The 13094-nt window shown below is 36.8% G+C and overlaps 1 protein-coding gene across 1 annotated transcript; it reads left to right on the top strand.

The window, feature by feature from the left end:
• Positions 1 to 718: 718 nt before the first annotated feature.
• LOC122834608 (MICOS complex subunit Mic10-like) lies at positions 719 to 6926 on the top strand. Its single transcript, XM_044123179.1, has 4 exons — positions 719 to 830; positions 6474 to 6521; positions 6598 to 6707; positions 6780 to 6926. Exons 1-4 carry the CDS (start codon positions 770 to 772, stop codon positions 6786 to 6788), a joined length of 228 nt encoding a protein of 75 aa, XP_043979114.1. The 5' UTR covers positions 719 to 769; the 3' UTR covers positions 6789 to 6926.
• The last annotated feature ends 6168 nt before the right edge of the window (positions 6927 to 13094 follow it).

Below are 13094 nucleotides of genomic sequence, written 5' to 3'. Positions count from 1 at the left end.
TATGTGCTTTGTTGAAGCAATCAAGCAAAAAGCACAGAATATATCAGTATAACTACAAACATTGCTTATCTTTTCTTTCCTTTTTTCCCATCTTTTGTTTCCTTTTCTTTTGTTTCTTTTCTTCTTGCCTCTCTTCTTTTTGTTCAACTTATTCTCCTTTCTTCTCTTTTCTTTTCCTCCTTTTCTTTTCAGAGAAAAATAAAAAGCAAAACAGACCGTATGCCCTTTTTCAGTCAATTTGAATAAACTGTAATTTTCTTCTCTTTTTTGACATCACAGATCTACAGTTTCGGAGGACTGTTATGGGGACTGGAATCATCTTCCCCTCCTGTTGATGAAATAAGATCCATCCTATGAGTTTCTTTAGATCATAATTACACCTGAGAATAAATTTTATGTCATCAAATTTATTGTAATATTTGTTTGTATATGAAACCAGTACATATCGTTTTAATTTAGAATTTTGGCAATAAAATTTTAATTGCGCAACTAACGTATTAAAAATATTTATTATTATTATTATTATTATTATTATTATTATTATTATTATTATTATTATTATTATTATTATTATTATTATTATAAGACTTTTAATCCACCTTCTTTACATGCTTACCTATGTTACCGGTACTTTTTCGTACGTACTGTATCTTCTTTTTTTACTTTTTTTTTTAAGATTAAGTCAACAAGTCAAATCGAACTCAAAGGATTCGCGTGACTTCATGTCAATCTCGCGATACTCTCGTGAAACTCCGACACATCCGGAAATATGGCAGACGAGCTCGGGCGAAAATGGGACCGCTGTCTTGCTGACACAGCCTTAAAAACCGGTAAATATCTCTCCTTTCATGTGGTTTAATGTGTCTCTACTGGTCTAAATAGTTTCGTTGTGCGTTTTGTCATTTAGAAAGCCGCAGGAGGCTTAACGGAGATATTTTTAAGATGGGTATTTTTGTAACCAGACTGGAACTGTTGCTAAGGTCAAAGCTGAATGAATGAGAATAGCGGTTGTATTTAAGAAAATCTGTGATGAATGAAGTGGGAAATATGTTAAATTACGTTGTGTGGAAGAAATGTACCCGTTTTATTCACATCCAGTGGATTTTCAATCTGGTTTCTTGTTTTTTAGAGGAATTACACCGTTTCCAGATTTTCTATTCATAACTCTTATTTACTACATGTTTAAAGCTATACTTAAAATTGGTTACACTTTAAATGAACATTATTAGAGAAAATGTCCGAAGGTGCTTGGTATTAGAATACTTATGATATAGAAACAATATTCTGACTTTTATTTGCTTAGGAGAGAGCTATTTTTTTTTTTTTAAGAAAAATTCTAATATGTCCAGATTCAATGGACCCTTAATCTTACTGTGCTGCATCCAAAATCTTGAGAAACACCTTTGTTGATTGAAATTATTTTCATCTCTTCACATAGATCTTTTGTTACCTACACAGTCATGGTAAAAATAAGATAAACTCTCCATCAATTCCAATATTTCACGCATCAAAACATGTTGATAATGAGTTGATTCATATTGGATTTTAAAATGAGTGAATCACAGAATCAAAGTAATAACAACATGTGAAATATTACACTGTCATTCACAACGTGTGTCAGAAATAGACCTACTGCCACCACTAGTGCATAAGAAGCTATTAATACTTCAAATTAAGTGATTATTGGGTGATTTCCTGGGGGAAGTTTTAGCATTTTGCTCCTGTGAACCATTTGTGTTAGTCTTAACACAAGGCAAAAATGTGACACAAGGAATCACAAATTGAAGCTATTCAATGAATCATCAATGGCTACCTTATTGACTGGTTCCTTTCCAATTGTTGGAAAGCTGAAACATTAAAGACATTTGCATATTTTCTCAGCAAAAGGCCTTGTAGCAACGTTACCTTGTGGTTAGAATGTGCCATGCTAAACAAATTATTGATAAATAAAATAGGAGCTGTATCTTAGCACTAAACATCACTGCTCTGAATGCTAATGTCCAGGGCAGCAACAAAATTGTGTAAAATAACTTAGGTTTGTAAATTTGCATTAAAAAAATAAAAAATCACAAGACTTGTGTAATAATGTCCTTTGGGCAGGTGACACCACAGATGATGATTGACAAATTTATGAGGACATTTTTGGTAAATAGCACGTCATCACAACATGGTTTACCAGCTATTGGTGCTGCAGATGTAGGACCTGGAGTCAGATTTGCAGAAGGTCATGAGAGAAATTCTTCAAAAAGTACTAAATATGACTGCTATGTAGGGCTCCTTCATTAAGGGACAAAAATTACGGTTCCACAATAAATCGGCCCTGATTGCCATAATCTTGGGAGGTTTTTGATCGTCCGATACGTGAGTGTGAAACCGATCTTTTCTACCTTGGCAAAGGTTTAGAAATCAGCCACCTGGACACATCTGCACGTTCGCGGTTAACAACAGTCTCACCAGCGGTGCCACGTTGGTGAAATTGTCGCAACATTGGTGACTTTTTAAACAAAAAAAAAACTGAATCAGGAACTCTGGCTTTTTAAATGTCAGTGGTCAATCAAAAGGCTGTGATCGCTGCACCACTGACAAAAGAAGCAATACTTGTGTACCAAATTAGGATGCGAATTGAGCCTGCACGTGCATCAATGGCACCCAGAACAAGAGGCAGCTAAAATCTCTGCTAAACCTAACAGGTTGCACTGGTGCAGACTTCCTGCGTTAAATGTGCAAAAACACAGAATCAAGCTTGAGAAACTAAACTTAGCAGTGAACCTAAAGCCCATCGAATCACTGCCATGCTTTTCTTGTAAGACTTGCGTGAGATTCTCTCGGAGGCAAAGTTTGGCGGCCATCAGATTTAACATCACAGCTTAAGTAAACCCAGTTGTTTCCTGTTAAAAAGGGGATGTTGCTAATTGCTACAACCAGAACGAGCCAACAGGCTTGCAGCCTGTAAAACTGGTTTCTCATTCCCGATTCTGTTTATTTCTGCCAGTCCGGCTCATTTCTTTTCTTGGACTGTGAATCACGGTGCAGATCCTGTACTGAATAACTCATCATTCAGCTCTGATGATGGATCTGATTTCATGCTCCGAAGAATGCTTCTAAATCGTTCAGAGCAATGAAAAGATATGAGCTGTGAACATATTTACATATTGCAAGAGAAAAAGGTTGCCAGGGCTGCATGACGGCTTGGTTATGGAAAGTTACAGAGCTTTGTTGTGCGCCTCCTCGAGCCGAACATATGCTGAAGATTTTCTCTGGCAACCAGACACCTTGGCACGGCTGACAGCTTTGAGCGCAGAGCTCAAAGAAATGCCACAAAGCAGCTGGGTTGTTTTCACTTATATGTTTTATTACATCAAAGACGTCATTATCACGCATCTTAAATGGAACATTCATGCTTTGTGTTAAAAATTGACATAGCTTGGCTTATAAAGAGAGTCTAAGTTAGCCTTCGAGTGATAAATAAATGTAAACATGTAGGTGTTGCTTCCTGTGGACAGTCAAAAACGTTAATAAATATGAGCCACAATTACTATAACTAAAGAAGAAATAAAAAATGTCTTCTAAAATTATGTACAGAAGACAAAAAAAAAAAGAAAGTGTACAGCTAAACTCAAAATTATACATACCCCTGTCACTTTAAGAAAAATTATTTTGTTTAACCAAGAAGTTTGTTTCCGATAGGAATTATCATTCTAAAAGATTAACTTAAAAATATATATTCTTAAGAGTTTACGACATTTTCGAAAAAATAACTCAATGATCACAGGAAAATAACTAACCCTAAAGAAATCACATTTTTCTCATAATTGCCGACCAGATTTTCATCGTTTCCTCTGATATTTTGACGATTTATTTGTGGATCCATGTTTGAGGCTGAAGAGCCTCCGTGCCATCGCCCTAATTTTTTATTCTCTTTAACTGGTCATGATTTCAAAACATAAATGAAGACATTTTGGTCAAATTAAAATTCTACTTTAATCCTTAATCCACTGAGGTAATTAGGAATAGTCATTAAAAATCACATTTATTGTTAAAATCCTTGTAAGACTGCTTTTAATTAATTGTTTAAACTGTTTTTTTGAGTATCTTTTACTCTGAATTTTGCAAGCAGACCTAACTTTAAGTGGAGATATGAGTCTGTACTTTTAAAATAGATCATGTCAGTGTTTAGCTTTGAAATACTGGTGAACAAATTGATGAGCTTCGTCATCGGTGGAGCTCGCTTTAGTTCTTCCATGGTGACATCCACGATTTATTTTAACTGTAATGGTTAGTAAACATATATGTATATATATATATATATTTTTTTTTTGCCCTGCTGCAAGTGTGGTCTCCAAATATAACTTGTGACAGAAACAAAAGAGGAATTTGAAGTCATGGTATTGGTTAAAAACAACAGTGTGGAGCAGAAACATTTGCCAGAGTAAAACAGTCGGGGTTAGGGTTCGAGGTGCAGTATTCAATCACACTGATTGAATATGACTGGCTTTTTGAAGTCATTTGCAAAAAATAATTCAAACAGTGAATAACAGTGCAATTAAAACAGCTCTGGACTCCATTTGCTGGAAAAGCCCACTGAGTTTGTCTTTTTTTTCCACTCGTTTCATGTACAAATGTTTTTGTTATAATCCAGTCCCCGAGGAGAAATCCAGACAAAAGAAAAGGGAATGAGATATTGATCTACCCTCTCATCCCCCCCCCCAAAAAAAGCTTTCATTGTATCCCTGACAGTGGAAAATCAGAGGCTTCAGAAACATTCTGGCTGGAGAGCAAAGAAAAGACTTGGGCTTCAGCAGACGGACAGTCTCAGATTTTAACAGAGTCGTCGCTTGAAATGGAAGGAAAGTTATTGTTGATGTGTACTGATAATAAAGATGGGCTGAGGGTTTTGTGGTCTTGTTTGACATGTGTAAACTGTGTAATAAGAAACAGTCTGAGGGTTCTGGTTAAGGCACATCGGTCATGCTGCATAGTTCTCTGGATCTAATTAGGAGCCGCTTGGGCCCAAATGGCTTTTTTTATGTGTTTTGTGTTTTGGCCGGCCTGCTGTTGGGTGTGGTGTGGCCTGCAGCGAGGTGAAACTCAGCACACAGATACATTCTTACTAATAACCCTCCCTGGTTTCCACAGACGGACCTGCCATGGATGCTTTCGGTCCCACTCGCCTCGATCCCCTGATTTATCTGTCTTGGGTTTCCGGTCTTGTCACTGGGAGCAAAATGTAGCAACAAATTGACCATATTTTATAACCCCTTTGAATATTTTTTTTTTACATTTTACAGTCACAAACTTTCATGTAGTTTCAGTAAATACATAAAAGTATTTATGCAGCGAATAAAAAGGCACACCATTTTGTCCTTGAAATATTTCATATTATTTATCAATGTATGCACTAGATTCATTTTGTTTTTGTGTATTGTATTTTTATTTGTTCTTCTTTTTACTTGTGTATAGAAAAGTAACAAAAAAAACCCAACAAAAAAACAAAACATGATTATCACAATTTTTAGACTTGAAATGACAAACATGAGCATCTATTTCTAACCATCTCACTCGAGTCGATGAAATGTGGTGCTGGCAGCATCATGTTGTGGGAGACTTTTCTCATGGTCTATTAGGTATATGCTGTGATTTAATTGCAGCACTAGCTGAATGTTTAGCGTCTGTGTCGTGCTGGTAGATGGACATTTGTCCCAGTCCTGTGACTTTTACAACACTTGACTAGTTTTCTCCCCAGGATCGCCATATTTGGCTGAATCCATCGTCCCCTTAAGCCCAGAGCAGCTTCCTTGTGCCTGCTGAAAAATTAATTAGCTTTGAGACCATTTTCAAGTAATATAATCGTAAAGTCATAATAATGCAATAACACACTGGTAAAGAAAGATCAAATTTAAATTCTAAAAATAACATTCAACTGGAACTGGAAAACATTTTAAATATCCAAACCAAAAGAGAAACAACAAATAAAATCAATTATGAAGTCTCTGTAAACAAAATAGGGCTTTGTGAGACCAAAGCACCAGAAGACTTTTATCACCCAGTTTTTAGTAGAAAGAGAGAAAAGAGAGAAACAATAAATCATTCAAATTGATATTTTTGAGCTCGTTTTATTTTGTCATGCAGTTAATTGATTTGTTGATCATTTCAGCCGGCCTAATGAATACAAATGTACTCCACACTTTTCATATTTACATTTATTTTAAAAAAAGGAACTGGTGTCCTTTATGCAACATACAGATGTCATGTGACAAAATGTGAAACATTCAAACGGGTTTATCCTGTTTTTATTCTGCAGATATTTATGCTAAATAAAATGTATTCACATTGTTCCCTGTGCAGAGATGTTTTAATGATCCGATTATTTTTCTTGTTTGCACCCATCTGCCTGGCGTTATAGTAACCTGATCTCATGATTCTGTCATTTTTGTTTAATCAGTTTCTTTATATTTCTCTTTTTCTCTTTGCAGTGACGGGCGTCGGTATCGGCATCGTGTTTTCCGTCCTCTTCTTTAAGCGTAAGTTTGATTTCTCTGTATATATCTGTGAAAACAAGCAGATGTGATTTTATTTCTCTGTCCCTCATCCCACCAGGTCGAACGTGGCCTGTGTCGTTCGGATCGGGCCTGGGGTTGGGAATGGGATACAGCAACTGCCAGCATGACTTCCGGTCACAATATATGATTCATGGCCGCGTGGTGAAGGTGAGTACGCAGTGGGAAATGTGTTGCTTCTTACACCAAAACATCGGTTTTATAACTCCTCTCACTTTTCAGGACCAGTGATGAAAGACTGAAGAAGAATATGAAGATCTCACCTGTTTTAATTGAATTATCCTTTTGGCACCAACTTCCAAAGATGCCCACATAGTGTGTCTTGTAACACAGTAAATGTATATTTAATAAAATGATTGCATAAAGCTTTGTCTTAGTCTCTCTGCCAGTTTTTTCCATTGCTGTGTGAAAGTGTGAGAAGAATGAAATGTGTTCTGGGGGTGGAAGGTAATGCTCTGTGTTAATGAGCTGGGAGACTCAGACTCCTGCTGTTTAGGAATGAGAGCCAGGTTCAGCATCTGCAGCCCGTACAGAGAGTGGGAGGATGAATAGTTGTACTGAATGATTGAATAAAGACGTGCATTTGGCAGAGGAACAAAGCTGATGTTGACAGGTAAGAAGGAAAGAAACGGATCTAGGCCATTTCAACACATTAAAGATTTGGTTTGAGTTTTTTGGAATAGGTTTCGTTAAGTTTTTAGTAATAGTTCCCATGCCTTTAGTACAAAGAAGTTGTATCGCCTTGACCTTTTTGAAAATGTTAATTCCTCGGCAGCTATATCTCCTTACAAGAGCGTATTATAGCTGTTGTGCATAAAAACGTTAGTCAATTTTTGTCAAAATACATACAATTTTCTGAAAAATTTTTAATTTTTCACTTTTCCCTAGTTTTGAAAATGTTTGACTTTTTGAAACTCACATTAAGTTTTTTCTATAATTGTTTTCTAGAAAAATAAAGAGATCTTAAAATTTTAGGGTTTCTTTCTCGCAAATTTTCAACTTTTGAAGCTTAGGAATTTCCTTGTTTAGAGATTAATCTAAAAATTTTAAAGTGTTTTGGTGAAAATGTACTCCTTTTTATATCTAGAATGGCCTTTATACACTGTAGTAGTCCCTTCATGTTAGCAAAATAACTCCAACCAAAAATAGAGCAGGGTAAATACACTATGACTGCGTTCCAGTTGTACTCGGAACTGGGAAATTCCGACTTCCCAGTCGGAAATATCGACTGTAACGCCTTCTAAAGTCTGAATTCCCAATTTGAAACTGGGATCAGTCCCGACTACCACCAGTGCCGCCTTGGCGTTTCAAGATGGCCGCTCTTCGAATCTACAGTGTGAGCTACGGTGGAAACAATTATTTTACATGACACACAAAAATTTATCTAAAATCACTGTTGCATGTAGCGCCAGTAACGCTAAACTGAACAAATTAAAAATGGTGTTTATCTACGAAAGGTAAAGCGTAAAATTACGCTTGTAAGAGATTTGGCAAACAATGTGGGCGTCGCCATGTTGAAATTCTGACTTCTTAACTGGAACGCCGTTATCTCCGGTCTCACAGCTCCGAGTTCCCACTTTCCCGGTCTCTGTAACGCAGCATTTGTTAGGGATTATTGCATTTTTCAAGTATTATTTTTAAAAAATGGTGTGGTTTTATTCAGTGGAAGAATGTCAGCGTTTCTATTTGCGGACTGGGACTTGAATCTGTCCTCCAGATCAGCTGCACCTCTCTGCCTCCTCCTCTCTGGAGTAAACGTTTAGATTTTTGGACCGGAATATCACTCTTGGTCTTGGCTGTCCTTTTAAGCTCGTAGGCTATGGTGGTTTTAAAAATGATTACAGCGGACTCTCCATCAGCTGAAGCAGCTGGCGTACCGAACAAGCTAACTCCAAATGACTCTGCCGAACAAAACGCCTCTCTCAACAATGATCTGCTGTGAAAATATAGATAGACTATTGATAGCCATTAATGTAGGGTGTTTTTGTTGCCACATATAAAAAATTTTCTGTTTGACTTGTTTCCACTCAGTTGTGTGACGAAACGTCTTTCTGTTTCGTCACACAACTTAAGAAAATCATAACTAGCCTGGTTTCAACCATTGCTTTGTTGTATGTGTGAAGTTTTTTCCTGTCCAGTTTTAAGTATTTTGCGTTTTTTTCCCCATAATTGTCCTGTTTTTAGCTACGTCCATCATCTAATCAACTGTGACTAGCTTCCATTTTCCCTGCAGGAAAAAGTTAGTATGGGTGAAAAACATCACGAAATAAGGCTTTTATATCGGTCATATTGATAATTATTAATTCATTTTTAAATATCTGAAATATCTGGTGATGTGACCTTCCTGTTTCATCAATAGTTTATTCTAGATGTTGAGCTCATTTCACTCCACATCCTTGCTTTTTTAATTTTGAAGACGTTATGTATGGGCTGGTATTGTGGGGTAAAAAAATCAACAGCAATAATCTGGTTTATTTGGCCTGTCATGAAGAAAAAAATGTGGCTGTTAATTTTTCAGTCATGTTTCCATCATGTTTATACATTTATAAATGTCAGAGCTCCAAACTAAATATTTATTTAACAAGCCAAATATTTCAAATTAAATACTTAGCAAGCTGAACATTTAGTTCCCAGATAAATATTTAATTTGAAAGCTAAATATTTAGCTTTCAAATTAAATATCCACTTCGCTAACTAAATATCTAATTCCAAATGATTGATTTTCCAAACTAAATGTTACATTTTCTAATATTTAGCTTAAGTACCCCTCTGTATCTTTTTCATTTTGAAATGCAGCTTCCTTCACAGCTACCAGATTTATGCTCTTCTTGCTTTGCTTGTCAGACGTCTGGGTGGACAAACAAGTCTTAGGAGGATTTACAGTTCAGGTGATGTATTGGACAGAGACAGCTCTGTAAGACTTTTAATGTTTGGAATATTATTTTATCTCATCATTCTGCTTTAAACGTCTCCAAAGTTTTCTCCCTTACCTGTTTGCTGTGTTTGGGCTTCATGATCCCACGCTACTTATATGGGATTAAATTACAAATGGATTCTTTACTAATCCGATTTCTGAAGGCTTCTGGTTGCTTCTAATTTTATCGAGGAGTAAATAAAGGGACTGAATTCAAATGCATGCTGCCCTTTTCAGTTTTTTTTATTATCATTTTCATTTACAAGTTTGTTTTTGTTTATCTTGTAATATTCTAGTTTATTATATTTTTGTTTCACCACCAACATTCTTTGGTCGTTGCTGCTGCTTTGGTACGGATGGACAGATAGATTTCTTTCACATATCAAGAGAAGACAGAGACCCACATCACGCTTTTTTCCACTTTTTAAAAATTAGACCAAACATGATTCAACATGCATTGTCCTGTTTTACATTGAGATTATTGCAGAGAAGAGTTTGTAATTACCAAAACCGCTTTTTATCCCTGTAAGCTGATTTAGGGTTTACCTACACATCGTCTCTTTTGTCCTGTGCATCCGTCAACTCTGCAGGACAATCTGGAGTGTGTCTCCTCACTAATGAGCTGTTGCATGGGTTTGGAGAGTGACAGGAAAACGTTTCTGCGTGTGTGCGTGTGTGTGTGTGTGTGTGTGTGTGAGACTGTGCACGCATCTCACACACATTCAGCCACCCTGGTGGAGCAGAATCCGAGGAATGCAGTGAAATGCCCTTTCTGGACTGGGACCCGGGCCTTATTACTAACAGGTGAGTTCTGCACTTTTCACGTCGGAGTGTAACACATGTTGAACACTTTCACATCAAAGCGAACACCGCTGCCTGCACCCTCTCCATTACACAGACACTCATATTTCCCTTTTCATCACAGCAACAGTTTTGTCAGTAATGTAAGCACATACATTCCTTTGCACAATGGGAGCAGGGCCCGGTACAGGGCCCACGCTCAAAGGCTCGCTTCTTCAGTGCCGCTTGTGCTGAGATGCATCTGGCACAGAGTAACCCTGTCAGAAATTAGACCGTGTCACTCATCCCCCATCCATTAAAATAGCTGTTAGCAGGTGAAGCGTGAAGCCGGTAGGGGCGCGAGTGTGGATGAGAACACCTGGGAACAGAAGGTGTGCTGGGCGTGAGTGAAGGAGTGGGATGTAGCTCTTTGAGATTTTCAACCCAGAATAATAAGCAGTTCTTCAAGGGGACCTACTGTGCAAAATTAACTTTTTGCATGTTTTTACACTTCCATTTGAGTCTCAATTGCTTCTAAAAACAAGCCATTTCAAAATGAGTCACAACTGACAGGAAATCTGCCGTTCCCTGGCGGCCCAAGCACAGCTCCGGCACGTTTTGCTGAGGGGGTTTTACTGCTGTACAATGGCTGCTGGAAAAGACAAGTGTTTTGTTGTTCACTTACCATCCAGAAACCATGTGCTGCATACTTGTTTGTTGTGCTGGAGGCTCCACTTCTGCTTTTCAGAGATGTACGGTCGTATCATAACGGCTGTTTGCTGCCGTTTTCACATATGAGTGTAAATGTTGAGTTGAGGGAACATGGCCAGCAGAAACACATTAGGATTTAAAGTGACAAGAGGCCGTAAAACAGCTCATTCTGAAAGGAGCTGAAAATAGGGAGAACTGATCAAATTAAAATCTTATCTAAGAATGATTTTGTGCAAAAAAATGTAATCAATATTTTTGTATATCTCATAAACTTATCCTAACTGGTTCAAGGAAGCATAATAGGTCAACTTTAATATCCTCTATCAAATCCCACTTTCTCAGTTCACTTCTGAGTTATGAAGATTATCAGATGTTACTGTCTCCAAGAGCTTGCTCAAATTGAATTTTGTGGCTTTGTGTAACGCTCAAAGAACAATTCCTTTATTTCACAAACATGTCTTTAAAAGACACAGGAATCTGACTTCTGCATTGAACCCATCTGTATCTGTGATCCCACCACAAGACCAAAGAGAAATTAAATTTTCGAGCACACATTAGAGACAGTGAACTCATCACCCCAGGAGCCGGGGCCAGCTGCAGAGATCAGCATCTCTCAGCTGCAAATAGTTTCTCAACTGATTCCCCCCCCTGAGGAAAATCGATCACTTTTACCGTGACATTTCATTAAATGTAAAATTTCATTGAGCTATGTGAGCAGAAGTGGCATTACTAGAGTCTAGAGATTAAGTTTGCTAAAGTCTGAGACCACTAAGCTAAAAGTTGCTTAACCTAACAGTATTGATGCTTTAAAATAAAACAGACTCAAAGGAAGTCTGGTGTTGGGAAGCATTAGAGACAAGATACTGTTAATGTCAGAGTTTCCCACAGTGTATTATAAGCCTGGCGGGCCACCAGGCTTTTCTTGTGCACCAGATTTAGCATTGTTTATTTATTTTAGATTGTTTTTTATTATTCCCTTTTTTTAAAGACTATAGTTGGTGTTAAGGTATTAATCTTTCGGTCTTCCAATAATGCATAACTATCAGGTGATATTCAAAAATTTTCTGTCAACTTTAGACATTTCTTTTTAACTCAAAAACATGGCCGCCGCTGGAGGACTGCCCTAGCACCCAACCACCAGGCTTAGCAGGTTTTCTGGGGGAAACTCTGACTGTGGTTTGCTTAATAGAAAATAAGTATTTTTAGATGTGTGTTTTTGTTGGTATTCTAATTCAGCTTCAAAAATGTATTCCCATGAACAAATTTAAAACTGTTCTTAAAACTCTTTTGCTCTTTAACCCCTTTTAAAATATCTTAATAAGTCTCAATCTTAAGCTCTATTCTTGTTTGTATATGACAATTTTATGATGTTTTATTTGTCTGTACTCACTTTTTATTCTTTGTTTTCTAGGTCACCCAAAAAAGGAGAATTTATCTCGAGGGACTTCCCAGTCAAATAATGTTTAACATAAAAAAAAAATAAATGAAGTTGAAATCCAGCTCAAAAATGCTAAAGCTGATCATGTAAACATTATTTTATAGCAAAATAATGTATTAACCATGTTCAGACAGAGCATCTACATGGCAATAATTAGACACAGTAGTGGCAGCATTATGTTGTGGGAGTGATTTTATGACTTTTTATGGATTCAGTATTTTTTGGTTGTACTTTATGTTGTGGTATTCTGAAAAATAAGAGCTATTTGTAATGTACTGTGTAAAGAATTGCATCTCATTTCATGTTGCTAAGCTGAACATTTTACTAAGGTTATTTTGTTCAGATTTCAGATTTTACCTTCCAGTCTTATTTACCCAGAAATTACACAGACATTAAAAAGGGCAAGAAATAAATGGCCAACATTCAAAACACAATATGAGGCTGAAAACATTGCTATTTAAATCTGAATGTATAATTCATCTTTTTATTTTATCCATTTCTATATTTTTCTGAGCTGTTTACAGAAGTGCGTCACATTTGACGTCATCATTATTATCATTTTTGCAGGTACTGTACCTTTAATTAGTTTACAGTGTTTATTTCTACGGTTTTCAGCTTTGACTTACCAGAGTTTTTGACCCAGGACGGAGACAGATTTCTATTTTAAATTCTCCAAAGGTTAGCTTATTATTTC

The sequence above is a fragment of the Gambusia affinis genome, linkage group LG07 (assembly GCF_019740435.1).
Source record: "Gambusia affinis linkage group LG07, SWU_Gaff_1.0, whole genome shotgun sequence".
Classification (NCBI taxonomy): domain Eukaryota; kingdom Metazoa; phylum Chordata; class Actinopteri; order Cyprinodontiformes; family Poeciliidae; genus Gambusia; species Gambusia affinis.
The sequence above is the reverse complement of the archived record's forward strand: the minus strand, read 5'-3'. Positions and strand labels throughout refer to the sequence as shown.